Source organism: Zootoca vivipara, chromosome 5 (genome assembly GCF_965207765.1).
Source record: "Zootoca vivipara chromosome 5, rZooViv2.hap1.1, whole genome shotgun sequence".
Taxonomy (NCBI): Eukaryota; Metazoa; Chordata; class Lepidosauria; order Squamata; family Lacertidae; genus Zootoca; species Zootoca vivipara.
In genome coordinates this window covers 43,142,308-43,157,802 of record NC_142588.1, presented here as the reverse complement: position 1 = coordinate 43,157,802, position 15,495 = coordinate 43,142,308, and the positions used below count along the sequence as shown (strand labels likewise).

General features: G+C 41.9%; 1 protein-coding gene across 35 annotated transcripts in view; it reads left to right on the top strand.

Moving 5' to 3' along the window:
* Positions 1-15,495, top strand: part of TACC2 (transforming acidic coiled-coil containing protein 2) — a 173,719-nt gene that overhangs the window by 128,766 nt on the left and 29,458 nt on the right. For 31 of the 35 annotated variants that reach the window (XM_088670478.1, XM_088670475.1, XM_088670479.1 and 28 more), the window contains 3 exons: positions 2,327-3,647; positions 9,075-9,135; positions 10,228-10,435. In XM_088670478.1, the coding sequence (XP_088526604.1) occupies positions 2,327-3,647; positions 9,075-9,135; positions 10,228-10,435 (1,590 nt within the window). The remainder of the gene's footprint in view (positions 1-2,326; positions 3,648-9,074; positions 9,136-10,227; positions 10,436-15,495) is intronic. The other 4 variants (XM_088670470.1, XM_088670472.1, XM_088670471.1 and 1 more) reach the window with 1 other exon arrangement.

Genomic DNA, 15,495 nt, shown 5'->3' with positions numbered 1-15,495 from the left:
CCCTTTCGAAATCCAGCTTGCACTTCTGGGAGTTCTCGATCCACATACTGCCTAAGCCTGCCTTGTAGAATTTTAAGCATAACCTTGCTAGCGTGTGAAATGAGCGCAATTGTGCGGTAGTTGGAGCATTCTTTGGCACTGCCCTTCTTTGGAATTGGGATGTAGACTGATCTTCTCCAATCCTCTGGCCATTGCTGAGTTTTCCAAACTTGCTGGCATATTGGGTGTAGCACCTTAACAGCATCATCTTTTAAGATTTTAAATAGTTCAGCTGGAATATCATCACTTCCACTGGCCTTGTTATTAGCAGTGCTTTCTAAGGCCCATTTGACTTCACTCTCCAAGATGTCTGGCTCAAGGTCAGCAACCACACTACCTGGGGTGTACGAGACCTCCATATCTTTCTGGTATAATTCCTCTGTGTATTCTTGCCACCTCTTCTTGATGTCTTCTGCTTCTGTTAGGTCCTTACCACTTTTGTCCTTGATTATGGTAATCTTTGTACAAAATGCTCCTTTCATATCTCCAATTTTCTTGAACAGATCTCTGGTTTTCCCCATTCTATTGTTTTCCTCTATTTCTTTGCATTGCTCATTTAAGAAGACCCTCTTGTCTCTCCTTGCTGTTTTTTGGAAATCTGCATTCAGTTTCCTGTATCTTTCCCTATCTCCCTTGCATTTTGCTTGCCTCCTCTCCTCCGCTATTTGTAAGGCCTCGTTGGATAGCCATTTTGCTTTCTTGCATTTCCTTTTCCTTGGGATGGTTTTCGTTGCTGCCTCCTGTATAATGTTACGAGCCTCCATCCATAGTTCTTCAGGCACTCTGTCCACCAAATCTAAATCCTTAAACCTGTTCCTCACTTCCACTGTGTATTCATAAGGGATTTGATCCAGATTGTATCTTACTGGCCCAGTGGTTTTTCCTACTTTCTTCAGTTTAAGCTGGAATTTTGCTATAAGAAGCTGATGATCTGAGTTACAGTCAGCTCCAGGTCTTGTTTTTGCTGACTGTATAGAGCTTCTCCATCTTTGGCTGCAGAGAATATAATCAATCTGATTTCGATGCTGCCCATTTGGTGATATCCATGTGTAGAGTCTTCTCTTGTGTTGTTGGAAGAGAGTGTTTGTGATGACCAGCTTGTTCTCTTGACAGAACTCTATTAGCCTTTGCCCTGCTTCATTTTGAACTCCCAGGCCAAACTTGCCAGTTGTTCCTTTTATCTCTTGATTCCCTACTTTAGCATTCCAATCCCCTGTAATGAGAAGAACATCCTTCTTTGGTGTCATTTCTAGAAGGTGTTGTAGGTCTTCATAGAATTGGTCAATTTCACTTTCTTCAGCACCGGTAGTTGGTGCATAAACTTGGATTACTGTGATGTTAAAAGGTCTGCCTTGGATTCGTATCGAGATCATTCTGTCATTTTTGAGATTGCATCCCATTACAGCTTTTGCCACTCTTTTGTTGACTATGAGGGCCACTCCATTTCTACTACGGGATTCTTGCCCACAGTAGTAGATATGATAGTCACCCGAACTGAATTCGCCCATTCCCTTCCATTTTAGTTCACTGATGCCCAGGATGTCGATATTTATTCTTGTCATCTCATTTTTGACCACATCCAGCTTACCTCCACTCATGGTTCTTACATTCCAGGTTCCTATGCAATATTTTTCTTTACAGCATCGGACTTTCCTTTCGCTTCCAGGCATATCCGCAACTGAGCGTCCTTTCGGCTTTGGCCCAGCCGCTTCATCAGCTCTGAATCTACTTGTACTTGTCCTCCGCTCTTCCTCAGTAGCATGTTGGACGCCTTCCGACCTGAGGGGCTCATCTTCCAGCGTCATAACTTTTATATGCCTGTTGTCTTTGTCCATGGAGTTTTCTTGGCAGGGATACTGGAGTGGCTTGCCAGTTCCTTCTCCAGGTGGATCACGTTTAGTCAAAACTCTCCACTGCAGCTATATTCACATAACCACAATTACTTACTGGAATATTGAAATATGTTGTTAGTACTCTTCTGGCTTTGCCCTTACACAGGGCTTCATTGGACCCCATGCAGAGTAAAATAATTGCCAGAGTGTTGAAGGGAAGGCTTGGGCATCTTATCCACTGATGTTTAAATGTTGACAGCTAGTAATCACCACTAGCAATTTCTTCTTTATGCCCTATTTTCTGCTTGGTAGTAGAATGGAAGTAGAAATGTAATTGTTTCTGCCCTTGGAGGTGTGGATACAATATATGATTGTGTAGAGATAATAGTGTACCCACCCAATAGCTATTTGAAGTTAGACCTTCCTGACGGATCACTTTCTCCTTTTCCCCCTAGGGTTTTGTTCGGATACGGTCTCAGTAGCTGATGTTTCACATAGCGAATCGGTTGAAGAAAGCCCACTCCATCCTCCTCCCCACTCACCTTCTACTGTTTTTGATGAGGACAAGCCCATCGCTAGTAGCGGGACTTACAACTTAGACTTTGATAGTATTGAGGTTGCAGATTCTTTGCAAACTGCTGACTCCAGCTCTCTGGACACAAGAAGTTGTGACACCAAGTCACATGTTCGAAGAAAATCCACAGACTCCGTTCCAATTTCCAGGTCGACTTTGTCTCGGTCCCTTAGCTTACAAGCTGGTGATTTTGATGGATCATCTTTCCTTGGCAATAGCGAGGCAGCAGGTTCAGCAACAGATACGTTTTGTACCGGTTCAAGCAGTGCTTCCAGTACTCTTAAGCGCACAAAGAAGCCTAGGCCAGCTTCTTTAAAGAAAAAACAGTTGACCAAAAAACCTCCAGATGTCCCACCGGTGAAAGAGCCAGAATCATCTGACATCAACCAAGATTTCGTTGCCTCAAGCGAAGAAAAAGTGTCTGAAGAGAGGTTGGGGCCGACAGAACTTGAATGCCCAGAGCCTGTCCAAATTGCTGCTGAAAAAGAGGAGCCCCCTGAGGGCCAGGCAGCAGCTTGTCCATTTGACCCAACTAACTTTGATGAGATTAGCACATTTGGTGCTGGAGACAGCAAAATACAGGACTCTCCTCCTGCTAGCAAGACACCTCCACCTCTTACAACGGCACCGGAGGCTGTGGAGGTGACCCCATCAGACACTGGGGGACAGGACGATCCTCCGGTGAAAGGCTTATCTGTGAGGCTGGAATTCGATTATTCTGAGGAAAAAGGCAGCGGCGAAGAGCAACACGAAGGCTCCCCTCTGCCCAAAAAAGTGGGCAGAAAGCCTGGTGCCAAAATGCCACTGAGGAGGCCAAAGACTAAAAAGGCTGGGGAGAAACTTGACAATGCTCCCACCACCCCAACCAAGGCCCCTGCGGATCCAAATGAGATTCCCGTTCCCAAAGGCTCTTATACTTTTGATATTGACAAATGGGATGATCCCAACTTCAACCCGTTTTCTTCCACTTGCAAAATACAAGACTCTCCTAAATTGCCTCAGCAAACGACAGCGGCATACAGTTTCAATCCAGATGTGTGTGAGGACTCTATCGACCCTTTCAAGCCTTCCTTGAAGGTAGCTAGCTCTCCCACAAAGTCTCCAGCCTCCTTTGAGATACCAGCTAATGCCAGTGAGATCAATGGAACGGAAGGGGACAGCCTAAATAAACCAGCAAAAAAGAAGAAGACCCCACTCAAGACGTAAGTCAGAATGTAGAAAAATGTATATGCAGTATAGGCTCCCCCCCCCAACCAAAATGACAGTGCTTTTACACTTTCTTACACAGCCGTACCTTGGATCCCGAACACCTTGGCTCCCAAACAAATTGGCTCCCGAATGATCGAAACCCAGAAGTGAATGTTCTGGTTTTTGAACGTTCTTTTGGAAGCTAAACATCCGATAGGAGCTTCCTGCAGCCAATCAGAAGCTGTGCTTTGGTTTCCAAATGTTTTGGAAGTCAAATAGTCTTCCGGAACGGATTTCGTTTGACTTCCAAGGTATGACTGTATTCAGGCCCGGCTCTAGGGGTAGTCTCGGTGGCGCAGGGCCGGCAGGGGGGCGCTGCACGGCAAAGCCACGTGGAAGCTGTGCTGCGCGCTGCGCCCACCCACCAGGGCGGGGGCACCGGAGCGATCTCTGCACCACGGCGCCACGGCGCCCGACCTGCTTGAGACGGCCCTGACTGTATTTATGTTTAGGCAGCATGAATCTTGTGTTATGAGTATATTACAAGAGAACAAAGCTAGTGATGAACTATTTTCATTGCTACTTCAGCACTTTCTTCTCTAGCAATCTTTGGTGTTGGAAGCATTACAATTTTGTTCTCTTTTGTTTTATGGTCTTCTTCTATTGGTTTTGATAAGGCTTGGCAATTCAAACCCCTGTTCATTTCACAGCATGTAGAAATGAGGCTTTAATTTTGCCAAATGTGTAAGGTGTTCCACTTCAGAGAACAGTTGTCTCCTTAACTATGTCTGCGTCCAATGAGATTTAAGGTGTCTGGCAGAAATTGCTTCCATTTAAATGAATGATGGGTACTCAGACCTGCAGTTAAAGCTGAGATAATTTCAATACTTTTCGGACAGGTTTCTTCCAGAATCCCATCATGCTCAGCAAAGACCTTCAAATATTTTTTCATAAAATACATATACTTTTCTTCCAGATTGCATGTGGCAGTGGTATGGCATACAGCTGATCAATTCAGTGGAATAATAAGAACTGTTCTCAGGATTAAGGGCTAATCTGTAAAGCCTTAAATCATGTGGATAAAATTTATGCAGAATTGAACTTGAAGGAAGCTGTTCATTTAATCAAAAGACAGTCTCTCTCCAGAGTAGTTCTGCTTGTTTTAGTGGCTGACATATTGTGCGGAGATGTATCGTTTAACCAAGAAACCACAAATGCGATTGAAGTGAGTTTATTCTGTTTTGGGAGTTCATGCCATTCTTTAAGTAGAGCTGCTCTTGGGTTAGTGGTTTGGAGGAATACTTCCTGGATGTTTCACTTCAGACTGTAGGATATTGTTTCAGATGGGGATTTTACCTTTATTATTGAAATACGAAACTGTTGGTAACATTTTGGTGGTTACATTTGTATTATAGTCTGTGTTTGGCAAGAGAAATAGCTAGTTTGCACATCACATTTTTAAACCATGGTTTAGTTTAAACTATGGTTTAATGTGAATGAGCAGTGTGCTGGTGCTTACTGTTTAGAAGTTTCCAGGTTGCTCCTCTTCTGAAATCTTACATATTTACTCAAAAGTAAGCCCCGTTGAGTTCAATGAGATTAAGTGTGTAAAGGGCTGCAACCTTGATTTTAGAAGATGACGGAGTGTGCAGGGTCTTATGCATCAAACATTATGACATTTCAAAAGTACCTTGAATTCCCTGAAACTCCTCAGGCACAAAACATTCTCTGGTTGTCAAAATAAAGCCTGTGTAATATTTTGGGATGGTATATGTTTGGGCTTGGTAAAGTGGAGAGAATGATGAGAATGTGATTTCTTTAATGGTACAAGACTTTTCTACAAGATACAAGGTGTGATTATGGGTGAGACCTTCTTTAACTCTTACTTCATTTATGCTTCACCTTTCTTCCAACTTGGAACTCAAGACGGGGTACATTGGGGAAATCTCCTACCCAGACCGTGACCAGATTCTCTATATTCCTCATTAGCTTTCATATAGTTGGTTACTGCAACAGACCATGCTATGTGACCATTCTTAGCTCATTTTCCCATTTAAGTTCACCATAGAGACGGCTGTGCATCCTACTAGAAGTATTAGGCAGTTTTGAGAGCAACCAATTGTTTTCTCAAGAATATAGCTTCTTTAAGGTTGCTGTTTCCAGGGTCTTGCAAGATAAATGGGACCCTTTCTGGGACACCCCAACCTTTCTTTCTAATTCTTTTCCATAGCTCCACACACCTTGAATGTTGTAGCTATTATGTTTCCTTAGAGGGGCTTGAACACTTGTTCCACAGTGGGTCTTCAATTGGTGACCTGAGGGATCTTGAGTGTGGATTTAGCTGACATGACAGTGTTCGGCTTTGTCCAAAAGAGAGAATTACAGGGAGACTAGCCATTGAAGCCGCCATACAGCAGTAGACAATAATTGACCAGGAAATAATCTCTGACTCCCAAATAAAAGCCAAATGTCAGACCAGTTCACTGGTGTTAACAGCTAGGAGATTTGATGTTGCTAACCTCATACTGGGTCTATCAATATTGGGTCTATCAATATTTTTTGTTGCTTACAGTATCCCACTGTGACACTAAGCTTCTATTCTTGCACACAGTATGCAAAATATTCAATAGCTTGTGTTTTGTGACATTCTAAATTTCCATAATCTATGTGTTTTAGTTTGTTTCACCGCCAAACAAAACCTTGCTTGATCACTCTGTAGTCATGTCTTTTTGTGAATGAGAAGTTTGCAAGCTGTGTCTCATTAGAGATATTGAAGCTGTTAACTAAAATAGGTAAACCATCAATTTGCAAGTATGCCAGAACTGTAGCTAAATCAAGATAAAAGTATATGTGCATATCATAGGTCACTGATTTTTGCGCATCATTCTTGGACACAGCAGTTGGAGTTATAACCAGCTGCCTTCCTTACAAGTAACAAAGTGAAATATGCTCTATTTACATTTACTGTTGAAAAGAAAAGAAAAAGAAAAGAAAAGAAAAAGTTAAGGGATCAGCCAATTGCTGTTGGGGATATATTACATGTATCTTTCCATTTTAAACAGTTGATCCAGTGGCCTTTATCCAAAATTTAAAGCATCTAGGCTGATCTAGCTTCAAAAACAGTGCCCCATTTTAGATCTCAGTCTTAGGAAGCTGTTTGATGGCAGGGAAGCATCTCAGGGGACATATGTTTTGATGTGAGTGGTGTCAGCTTTCAAAATCATCTTGCTGAAAAGAGATGGCATTCAGGCTGACAAGTGCTGAGGAGAGTAAAGCTGTATTTTCACACCTTTTGTCACACAAAAAATGCAGTAGTTCGTTTTTTTGTGTGTGTTTTTTTAAGTTGAGCTGTCAAGATTTCAAATTCCACAGTAGCTAAGGCCCATGAAAGATTTAGAACAGGGATGAAAACCTCTAGTTGTAGCAGGATTCCACCAGCCTTAGGAAGCATGGCCATTGGTCAACAATGATGCGAGGTGCCATCCTGCAACATCTGGAGGGCCCACAGATTCCCTATCTCTGATTCATAAGGATGTTAGTTTGTAGGTGTGTGTTATGTGTGTATAAATATTTTAAATGCAGGGTTAAATAAATTCTCATTTGTGTGCAACTTCCTATTAATGGGTTCTTTTTTAAAAAGGGAAAATAGCCACAGGAAGTTGCAGTCCTAAGTGGAGCAGCGGTGGAGGTGTATCTGCTTAATTCCCCACACAATTTTTTCCCCAATTCAAAATTCTCATCCCAGCTTCCTCGCTTCCTGCATGAGGAAAAGCATTTCTGATAATCTTAAGCGGGGGGGGGGGGGTGACAGCCTATCGGCATCTCCGCCCCCCTCTGAATTCTCTGCTCAAAAGAAACGAACAGAAAGTGACAAGTGACTGCAACTGCCACTTTTTTCCAACTTTCTGCAAGTATAGCTTGTCTATGTCAATGGCAACAAAGTACCACAATTTGTTTCCCCTGAAACTTAATCGGTGCCCTTCCTCATTTATGCATCCCGTGCAATTAAGCTAAGCCACCCAGAACCATGAGAAGGTAACCCACTGCTAGTGTTTGAAGTGGCAGGGATAGACATCAGTTTTGAAATTCTCTCCCCACCCCTGGATAAAGATGTTGGGCATAATCCAAGAACAGCAAGTCTCAGATTTAAGCATTTTAACAGGGTGCTTTAGTTCACCTGATTTCAGCTATGACCTTTTGCTACCAATGTTTTAGGGCAAGGTGTGGGTTTCCTGAAGCAGAAACAACTCGTGGTGATTTTCCACAAATGAAATTAATGGAGTGTCCCCTTTGTGTCAGTCAGTTCCCTCTGTCTGTCTGTCTCTCTCTTTTGTCTTACTTGTCTTAGGATGGTTGAAGATGTGATGTCTGTATGTTCTCTGTTGTAAGTAATTTTAACCCTAAATGTGCTTGTTATGGACAGGAATGCCTCATTTCATTTCATTTCATTTTTGCTAATTTGGGTTGTGGGTTTCCTTCAGATGTCCTCTAAAAGTCTGGTAGTTGTTTTTCTCTTTGACATCTGGTGGGAGGGCGTTCCACAGGGTGGGTGCCACTACTGAGAAGGCCCTCTGCCTGGTTCCCTGTAACTTGATTTCTCGCAGCGAGGGAACCACCAGAAGGCCTTCGGCACTGGACCTCAGTGTCCGGGCAGAGTGATGGAGGTGGAGACGCTCCTTCAGGTATACTGGACCGAGGTATACTGGACCGAGATAGCTAGCTAGCTAGCTAGCTAGCTAGCTAGATGATCAATAGATCAATAGATATTATAGTCGATGTTTTTAGTGAAGGAAAACATTGCCACCTATAAAAAGGGATTCATAAATAAATATCTGTGACAGCCAGTATAGCCCAGAGGGTTGGAGAGTTGATATTTGATATAGACTTGATATTGTCTCATCTTTGTCATGACCAAATTGCATGGCCTTCAGTATTTCACAACCTCAGTTTCCTCATCTGTTAAGTGGGAATAAAAGTGAACTCTGGCCAGATTGATTTAGGGACAAAACTAAGAGAATGGGTGATAGATAGTTTTTGTTTTTTGTTTTTTTAAAGAAAAGAACTGGTTGTATGTTTGCTAGCACAGGATGCTGATGCAAATTAATCCATTGCTATTTGATCAAATTGTAAGTGTTGGCCCAGGTTTTGCAGAATTGCTCTGTTGTAAAATCACGAATTCTTACTGCTGTAATTGAGGGCTCCTGTTTCCATTATTTCAACATTTTATGAAGCAATGTTTGGCTCAGAATGCTGTGAACTAATCCAAAAGTGCATGACACAAAAGTGAGGGTCATAGCATGCTCCTCCTTGATGCTTGAATGCTTAAGCTTTCTGAAGCAGGCAAGTTTTACATGGTGGTATTTGCTTTAACTCTGCACTGTTCTTAAACACTCTTGGTTTTCCACAGCTCACCATACTCAAAATTTCCATTTTCTTTCCAGTGATACTTTTAGGGTGAAAAAGTCACCGAAAAGATCTCCGCTGTCTGATGCGCCTTCACAGGTAAAGAGGACTGACAAGCTTTTTTATTTACGGTAAATGATTTTTTTGTTAACACTGGTCCAGTGCAAATTCCTGATAACTGTCTGGTAACCAATTATCTTTTGGGGACTCATTCAGCATCAAGTAAAATCACAGACCTAATATAATTTTTTGATAACAAAATAGAAGTATGGTACACAGTTTTTTTTACTGAAACAATTAGCGGTCAAAACCTGTAATCCAAGCTTCTGAACACTTCAAGCATAGGGATTCAAAGCAAAAATGAAAAACAAATTAAATAGATTCTGGTACAGTTGATGTTACTCTGATAAACTTGAAAAAAAGACATTAAAAATCTTGTAAACATGAATGCACTTAAGGGGGGGAAATGCAAATAATTTGCAGATTAGCCTGCTTAATGGCAAAGCAAGGATGAACATCCCCGGAGACCATATATATATTAACTATAGAAAAACAATCTAAAAGAAAAGCAAATGCAGAGGAGCTAGATTGCAAGACATCTTTCCATACTTGGTACCATAAAGCCAAAAGACACCTGATGCCATAAAGACTGGGGAATCCCAAGCAGAGTAGATCATTTGGAAATAACATCAATTAAATGGAAATAGTGTTTGACGGAGAAACAGACTTCCAAAGTTCTTCAGTGCCCCAATAGCGATAGCATATTGTCCTACTTCTGTTGCTGAGCCCTTGGTCACGATTCACACAGTCAGCTGATGGACTTGTCACGACTTGTAACACAATCTGTTTCATAAAGCAGGTTTTTGCAGTGCCACCACAAACTGTGATAGTGTAGCAAAATTCCCTTATTGGGGGGCAGCATCAACCCTGTTCTTTTACAAGAGGGCTACCATGCTTCTGTGTATGGAGTGGTCTAAAACAAGTGACATCATCTTGTCCTTCAGGCAGCAAAATATATTGGGCCGGCTCTGTCCATACTAAAGTTTCTTAAGGGCTGAAATCCTGAGGCTCTATGAAGCTTGAATAAGTAGTTAAAAAGAAAGTAAAAGGAAGCCAGATACAAGAGGAGAGACAATTGTTTCTTTCTTTACAGCACAATAGTTATTTAACATTTCTTCCCCCTACTCTCAGGAGTCTACGCCACTGCCTACAACCGAAACACCCTCTGTTGTATCCACTGTGGTTCATGCAACAGATGAAGAGAAACTGGCCTCTTCAGTGGGCAACCAGAAATGGACTTGCATGACAGTGGATCTAGATTCTGACAAGCAGGATTATCCCCAGCCGTCGGATCTGTCGACTTTTGTAAATGAAACAAAGTTCAGCTCTCCTACAGAAGGTAAGCTGGCAGAAAGAGGTGGAATCAATTTCCCCTCCTTAAGAAGGGAAAAACAAACAGATGTGGAGAGTGGTGAAGGAAGCAAATGTGCCTTTTGATTACCTTTGCTCAAGTGCAGGTTGTCTTCCAGCATATCTAGCTTAATTCACTGCCTCGCTTCTATTTAAGTGCTTTGTTTGCCTAATATGGTTTCCGCATAGGGATGTTTGGAGGTAATCCAGAAAACTCCTGCTGTCAGTAACAAACTGTAATTAGCTTTGGTAGCGATTGTATGAAATCTTTTATTTCTAGGCAGTTTCCTGCACCATTGTTGGAGCTCCCGCATTCACATTCTGCTTTTTATATTACTGCTCCATTAATTGGCCTGGCTCTTGGGATTTTTTTAGCCACTGCTTGTAAGCATCAGTCGTCAGACATATATTATTAAAAATGTGTTTGGAAGATAGTACAAGAGGGAGAGAAGATTTTAACAGTGCTCGTTCCCTGGTGCACTATGTAAGCTTGGGTGTATTAGGGCTACCCATGCAGCATTTCATGTGCAGAGTACTGCCATATGATTATGATGAAAGTGAAGGTAGGATCTAAGCATTGTGGAAGCCCTGATAGTCTTTAACCAGATATACACAGCGCATTTGACCCAATTAGCTCATAATTAATAGGGACATATAAATTTGTGCTTCACTTACTTAACATGAGTTAAGTATCTTTGTGTTGTGGTCACTGGGACAATGAACACAGCTCGTGTTTTGCAGTTCTCTTTACTCATAACTTTATCCTCCTCAAAATATTAGTGTCAGTTACTGGTTCTCTGTGTGTCTGCATGATCCCTGTCTTATGAAATACAGAAATACACACTGAACAGTTTGACAAAATGGGGTGGTTGTTTTTTGCTGGATAATAACGGGTATACCGGTAGTATTGGAGGGGGGGGGTTGCCTCTGCCCTGTAAAACAGCGTGACATTGACTGAGTGAAGGGACCATTCACATAGATAGACATATATCTGCAGATCAGGCTTTGCCAAACTGGTGACCTTCCAGATGTTTTTGACTGAAACTCCCATCAGCCCTAGCCATGTGTAGGGCACCAGGTGGATAAAGGCTGCTGTAGGTAGTATTTTGATAAACTCAGCTGTCTTTTCTATGAATAGGGCAGGTTTTGTTTCTTTACAATTCAATGGGTTTAGCTAATGGCTACGTTTTGTTTTTGTTTCCTACATTTCTACACAGTCTATGACTCTGAAGGGTCCCCAGAGCAGCCCATGAAAAGTATAATAGAAGAATAAAACTAACTAAGGTCATTTTATAACTAGCTAGTTGAAAACAGTATTAAAAAAATATTTTAACAACAGCCTTCCACACAGCCAAAATACCTTCTGGAAGAAAACCAGTTTTAATTCATTTTTGAAAGGCCTAATCCTGATCAGATGCCTTACTAGTTGATCCTGTGAGGAGTGTGCCACCATGAAGAAGGCCCTGCTCTTTCGTCAGATTTCTTAATCCCAATAACATACACACCCACCCCGAGAGCCCTCAGAACCCCGTAGTGGTACCTTAACTTCAGTGGTACCTTAACACCAGTGGTACCTGGTGGCTCCTCAACTCCAATGAGAGGAAAGGGCCCTTCTGATCACAGGGTCACTTTTGTAACATGCAGCACTTGTAAATTCCCTCTGATATATCTGGCTTGCAACTGAGGCTGTAACCTCAGGCTTCCTCCAGTACCTGTTTGTCTCACCCAGCTGTTCCCATCACAGCTGCCGTACTCTGCTTCCCTAGGTCTTGCTCTCTCAAGGAAGGTCAGTGTGATATAGTGGCTTGTGTGTCAGACCGGGATCAGGGAGACAGATTCAAATCCCTACTCAGCGGTGAAGCTCTCTAGGTCACCCAGCAAAGGTCCGTATATTTAAAGCTATGGTTTTCCCAGTAGTGATGTATGGAAGTGAGAGCTGGACCATAAAGAAGGCTGATCGCCGAAGAATTGATGCTTTTGAATTATGGTGCTGGAGGAGACTCTTGAACAGGCATCCCCAAACTGCGGCCCTCCAGATGTTTTGGCCTACAACTCTCATGATCCCTAGTTAACAGGACCAGTGGTTGGGGAAGATGGGAATTGTAGTCCAAAACATCTGGAGGGCTGAAGTTTGGGGATGCCTGCTCTTGAGAGTCTCATGGACTGCAAGAAGATCAAACCTATCCATTCTGAAGGAAATCAGCCCCGAGTGCTCACTGGAAGGACAGATCCTGAAGCTGAGGCTCCAATACCCTGGCCAACCTCATGAGAAGAGAAGAGAAGAGAAGAGAAGATCCCTGGAAAAGACCCTGATGTTGGGAAAGATTGAGGGCACTAGGAGAAGGGGGCGACAGAGGATGAGATGGTTGGACAGTGTTCTCGAAGCTATGAACATGAGTTTGACCAAGCTAAGGGAGGCAGTGGAAGACAGGAGTGCCTGGCGTACCCTGGTCCATGGGATCACGAAGAGTCGGACATGACTAAATGACTAAACAACAACAGACAAAACAAAATAAAAAAATCCTTCCAGTAGCACCTTAGAGACCAACTAAGATTGTCATTGGTATGAGCTTTCATGTGCATGCACACTTCTTCAGATAGCTGAGCTGTTATGGGGCATTATATGGTTATGGGGAAAGAGAACCACATAATACAGTACCTTGAGCTCCTTGAAAGAAAGGAAGGATGTAACTGTGATGAATAAAATGAGTGTAGGCTGAGGTGCTTATACTCAAGTTGTAATTTAAAATATTGTTAGAATTAGATAAGAGAGAATGCAAGTTCTTCCTTAAAGAAAAACAGATTATTATAATCATTATTGGAATGATTTAACTCAAATTTGAACTCAAAACAGACTGGCACCCAGAGTGACTCTACATACTAATTTCCCTGCCTCTTGTGTCTACAGGGTAACATGTGGCCCAGATTACCTGTTAATTACAACCAATAATGTTTCCTCTGTTGGGATCATTTAAATATAATCACACTTTCCCTCTGGACTCCTCTTCATGCTACAGTGAGAGTTTTCAGAGTAATTAAAGGATTCTTTCTGAGACTATCATTTGCACCACTTGCGATTCTTCTTTGAATATCTTTCTGATATCAAAGACTACCTTCAATAGGCACTTGTCATGACCTGAGTATGACACTTCTCACCTTGTTTGTTTCTTTGCTAATCCACTAGAACTCTTCTTATCTGGCTACTCAGGATAATTAAGCATTTGAATCTTCTGCGAATCCCAAGCCATTTCTATAATAGGGTGCACCTGCCCCCCCCCCGAGTTGGGAAATGCCAAATTCATTCTGAAATTGAGTAAGTAAGATGTATTTATGCATCTACAGTGGTACCTTGGGTTACAAACGCTTCAGGTTACAAATCGCTTCGGTTTACAGACTCCGCTAACCCAGAAATAGTACCTCGGGTTAACAGCTTTGCTTCAGGATGAGAACAGAAATCGTGCTCTGGCGGCACAGCGGCAGCAGGAGGCCCCATTAGCTAAAGTGGTGTCTCAGGTTAAGAACAGTTTCAGGTTAAGAATGGACCTCCAGAACGAATTAAGTTCTTAACCAGAGGTACCACTGTACTGTAAGACAGTGCAAGGACTGAAACTGATGTAATAATAGTATATACCCAAAGAGGGCGTGAAAGCTGTGTCTTCCAGATAACAAGATGTCAGAGACAATCAGAAGAGGTCCCCAAAAGACTGCTGTTAAAAAAAGAAAAGGAATAGTCTCAAGCAAGCCTGCAGCTCATTTCAGAACTGACTTTTTTGGTCTTGATCTTAAAGTTGCTTTTGAAATAATATAATATAATATAATAATAAAGTTTCTTTTGAAATAATATCTGCTCTCATTTTTAATCTTTAACATTATTTTATATGTTAAAATCCCTGTACATTTGGATATGCATGCATATATATATCTATGTGCGCGCGCACACACACACACACACTCACACACACACGGGGTGTGTGTATTCCAAACCATGAAAGCTTTGCCAGCTATCTGGATTTTATTATTAGATCAACTGTGAATTTCTCCATGAGAGATAAAATCCATGTCGAATCTTTCAAGCTTTAACCATTGCCATGTTGGCATTTAACATTTCAGGAAATGTTTCATCTGTTGTGCGTTGAGCGTATGGAGCTGACATATTTTCTCACGTCAAAATATCATAATTAGCACATTTATATGAGATTATGGAAGGGAAGGCCTTTAATTAACAGAAGCGTCTTGGTGATCGAATGTGTGGAAGTTTCAGACAAAGGATGTGATCCAGAGGCCCAAATGCAATGGCTTCTTGTTCCCTTCTGTGAAGGAAAATGTATTGCACCACAAAGCAGGATTCTCCCTCTCGCACAAGGAATACTTTGCTGCTCACAAATGAGAACAGGAAACCTGTGGTGTCCATGGAATGCCACATATGAATCAGTACTGCTAGATTGTGGTCAAAATCTTTATTGGTGCCTTGAATGTACCAACAGATGTTTTGCTGCTGGTCATTAATGCACATTGGGGGAAGGGAATAATCCTGGTCATTTTAAGTCAGACAGATCTGTCAGGGACTTTAGTTTCACACCCGGTTTATGTATGTGAACCTTTAAAAGGCAGAAACCTAAGAATGGTCAGGGCAAATTAGGGGTTGGAATTATAGGAGCATGCAATTAATTGTGCCATGTGTGATTTTCTGTAACTCGAGTACAGAACTGAAATGTCCTGCAGGAGGCAACACAAGCATTTTACCAAATGTTTCTAGGGAAAGCATAAAATAGTAGTACACCATCTGAATTTCCAAAAAATGTGTTTCAAAGTGACAAATAATGTCACGAATGGTGCCAAAAGTATTCGGAAATGAATACAGTAATAATAAATTTGGTCTGCTGATGGATGCCAGCCATAGTTCTGTGTATCTGCAGTTTAAGGGTGTCTTCCAGCCATAAATATGATCCCCTATAGATCCAGTATGGAACTGATTCTGTGATGTACAGATTCATAAGGAAACATAGTGTTTAGAGAGTGATATGCATGACTGTTTGCTTGCAGGAGAAT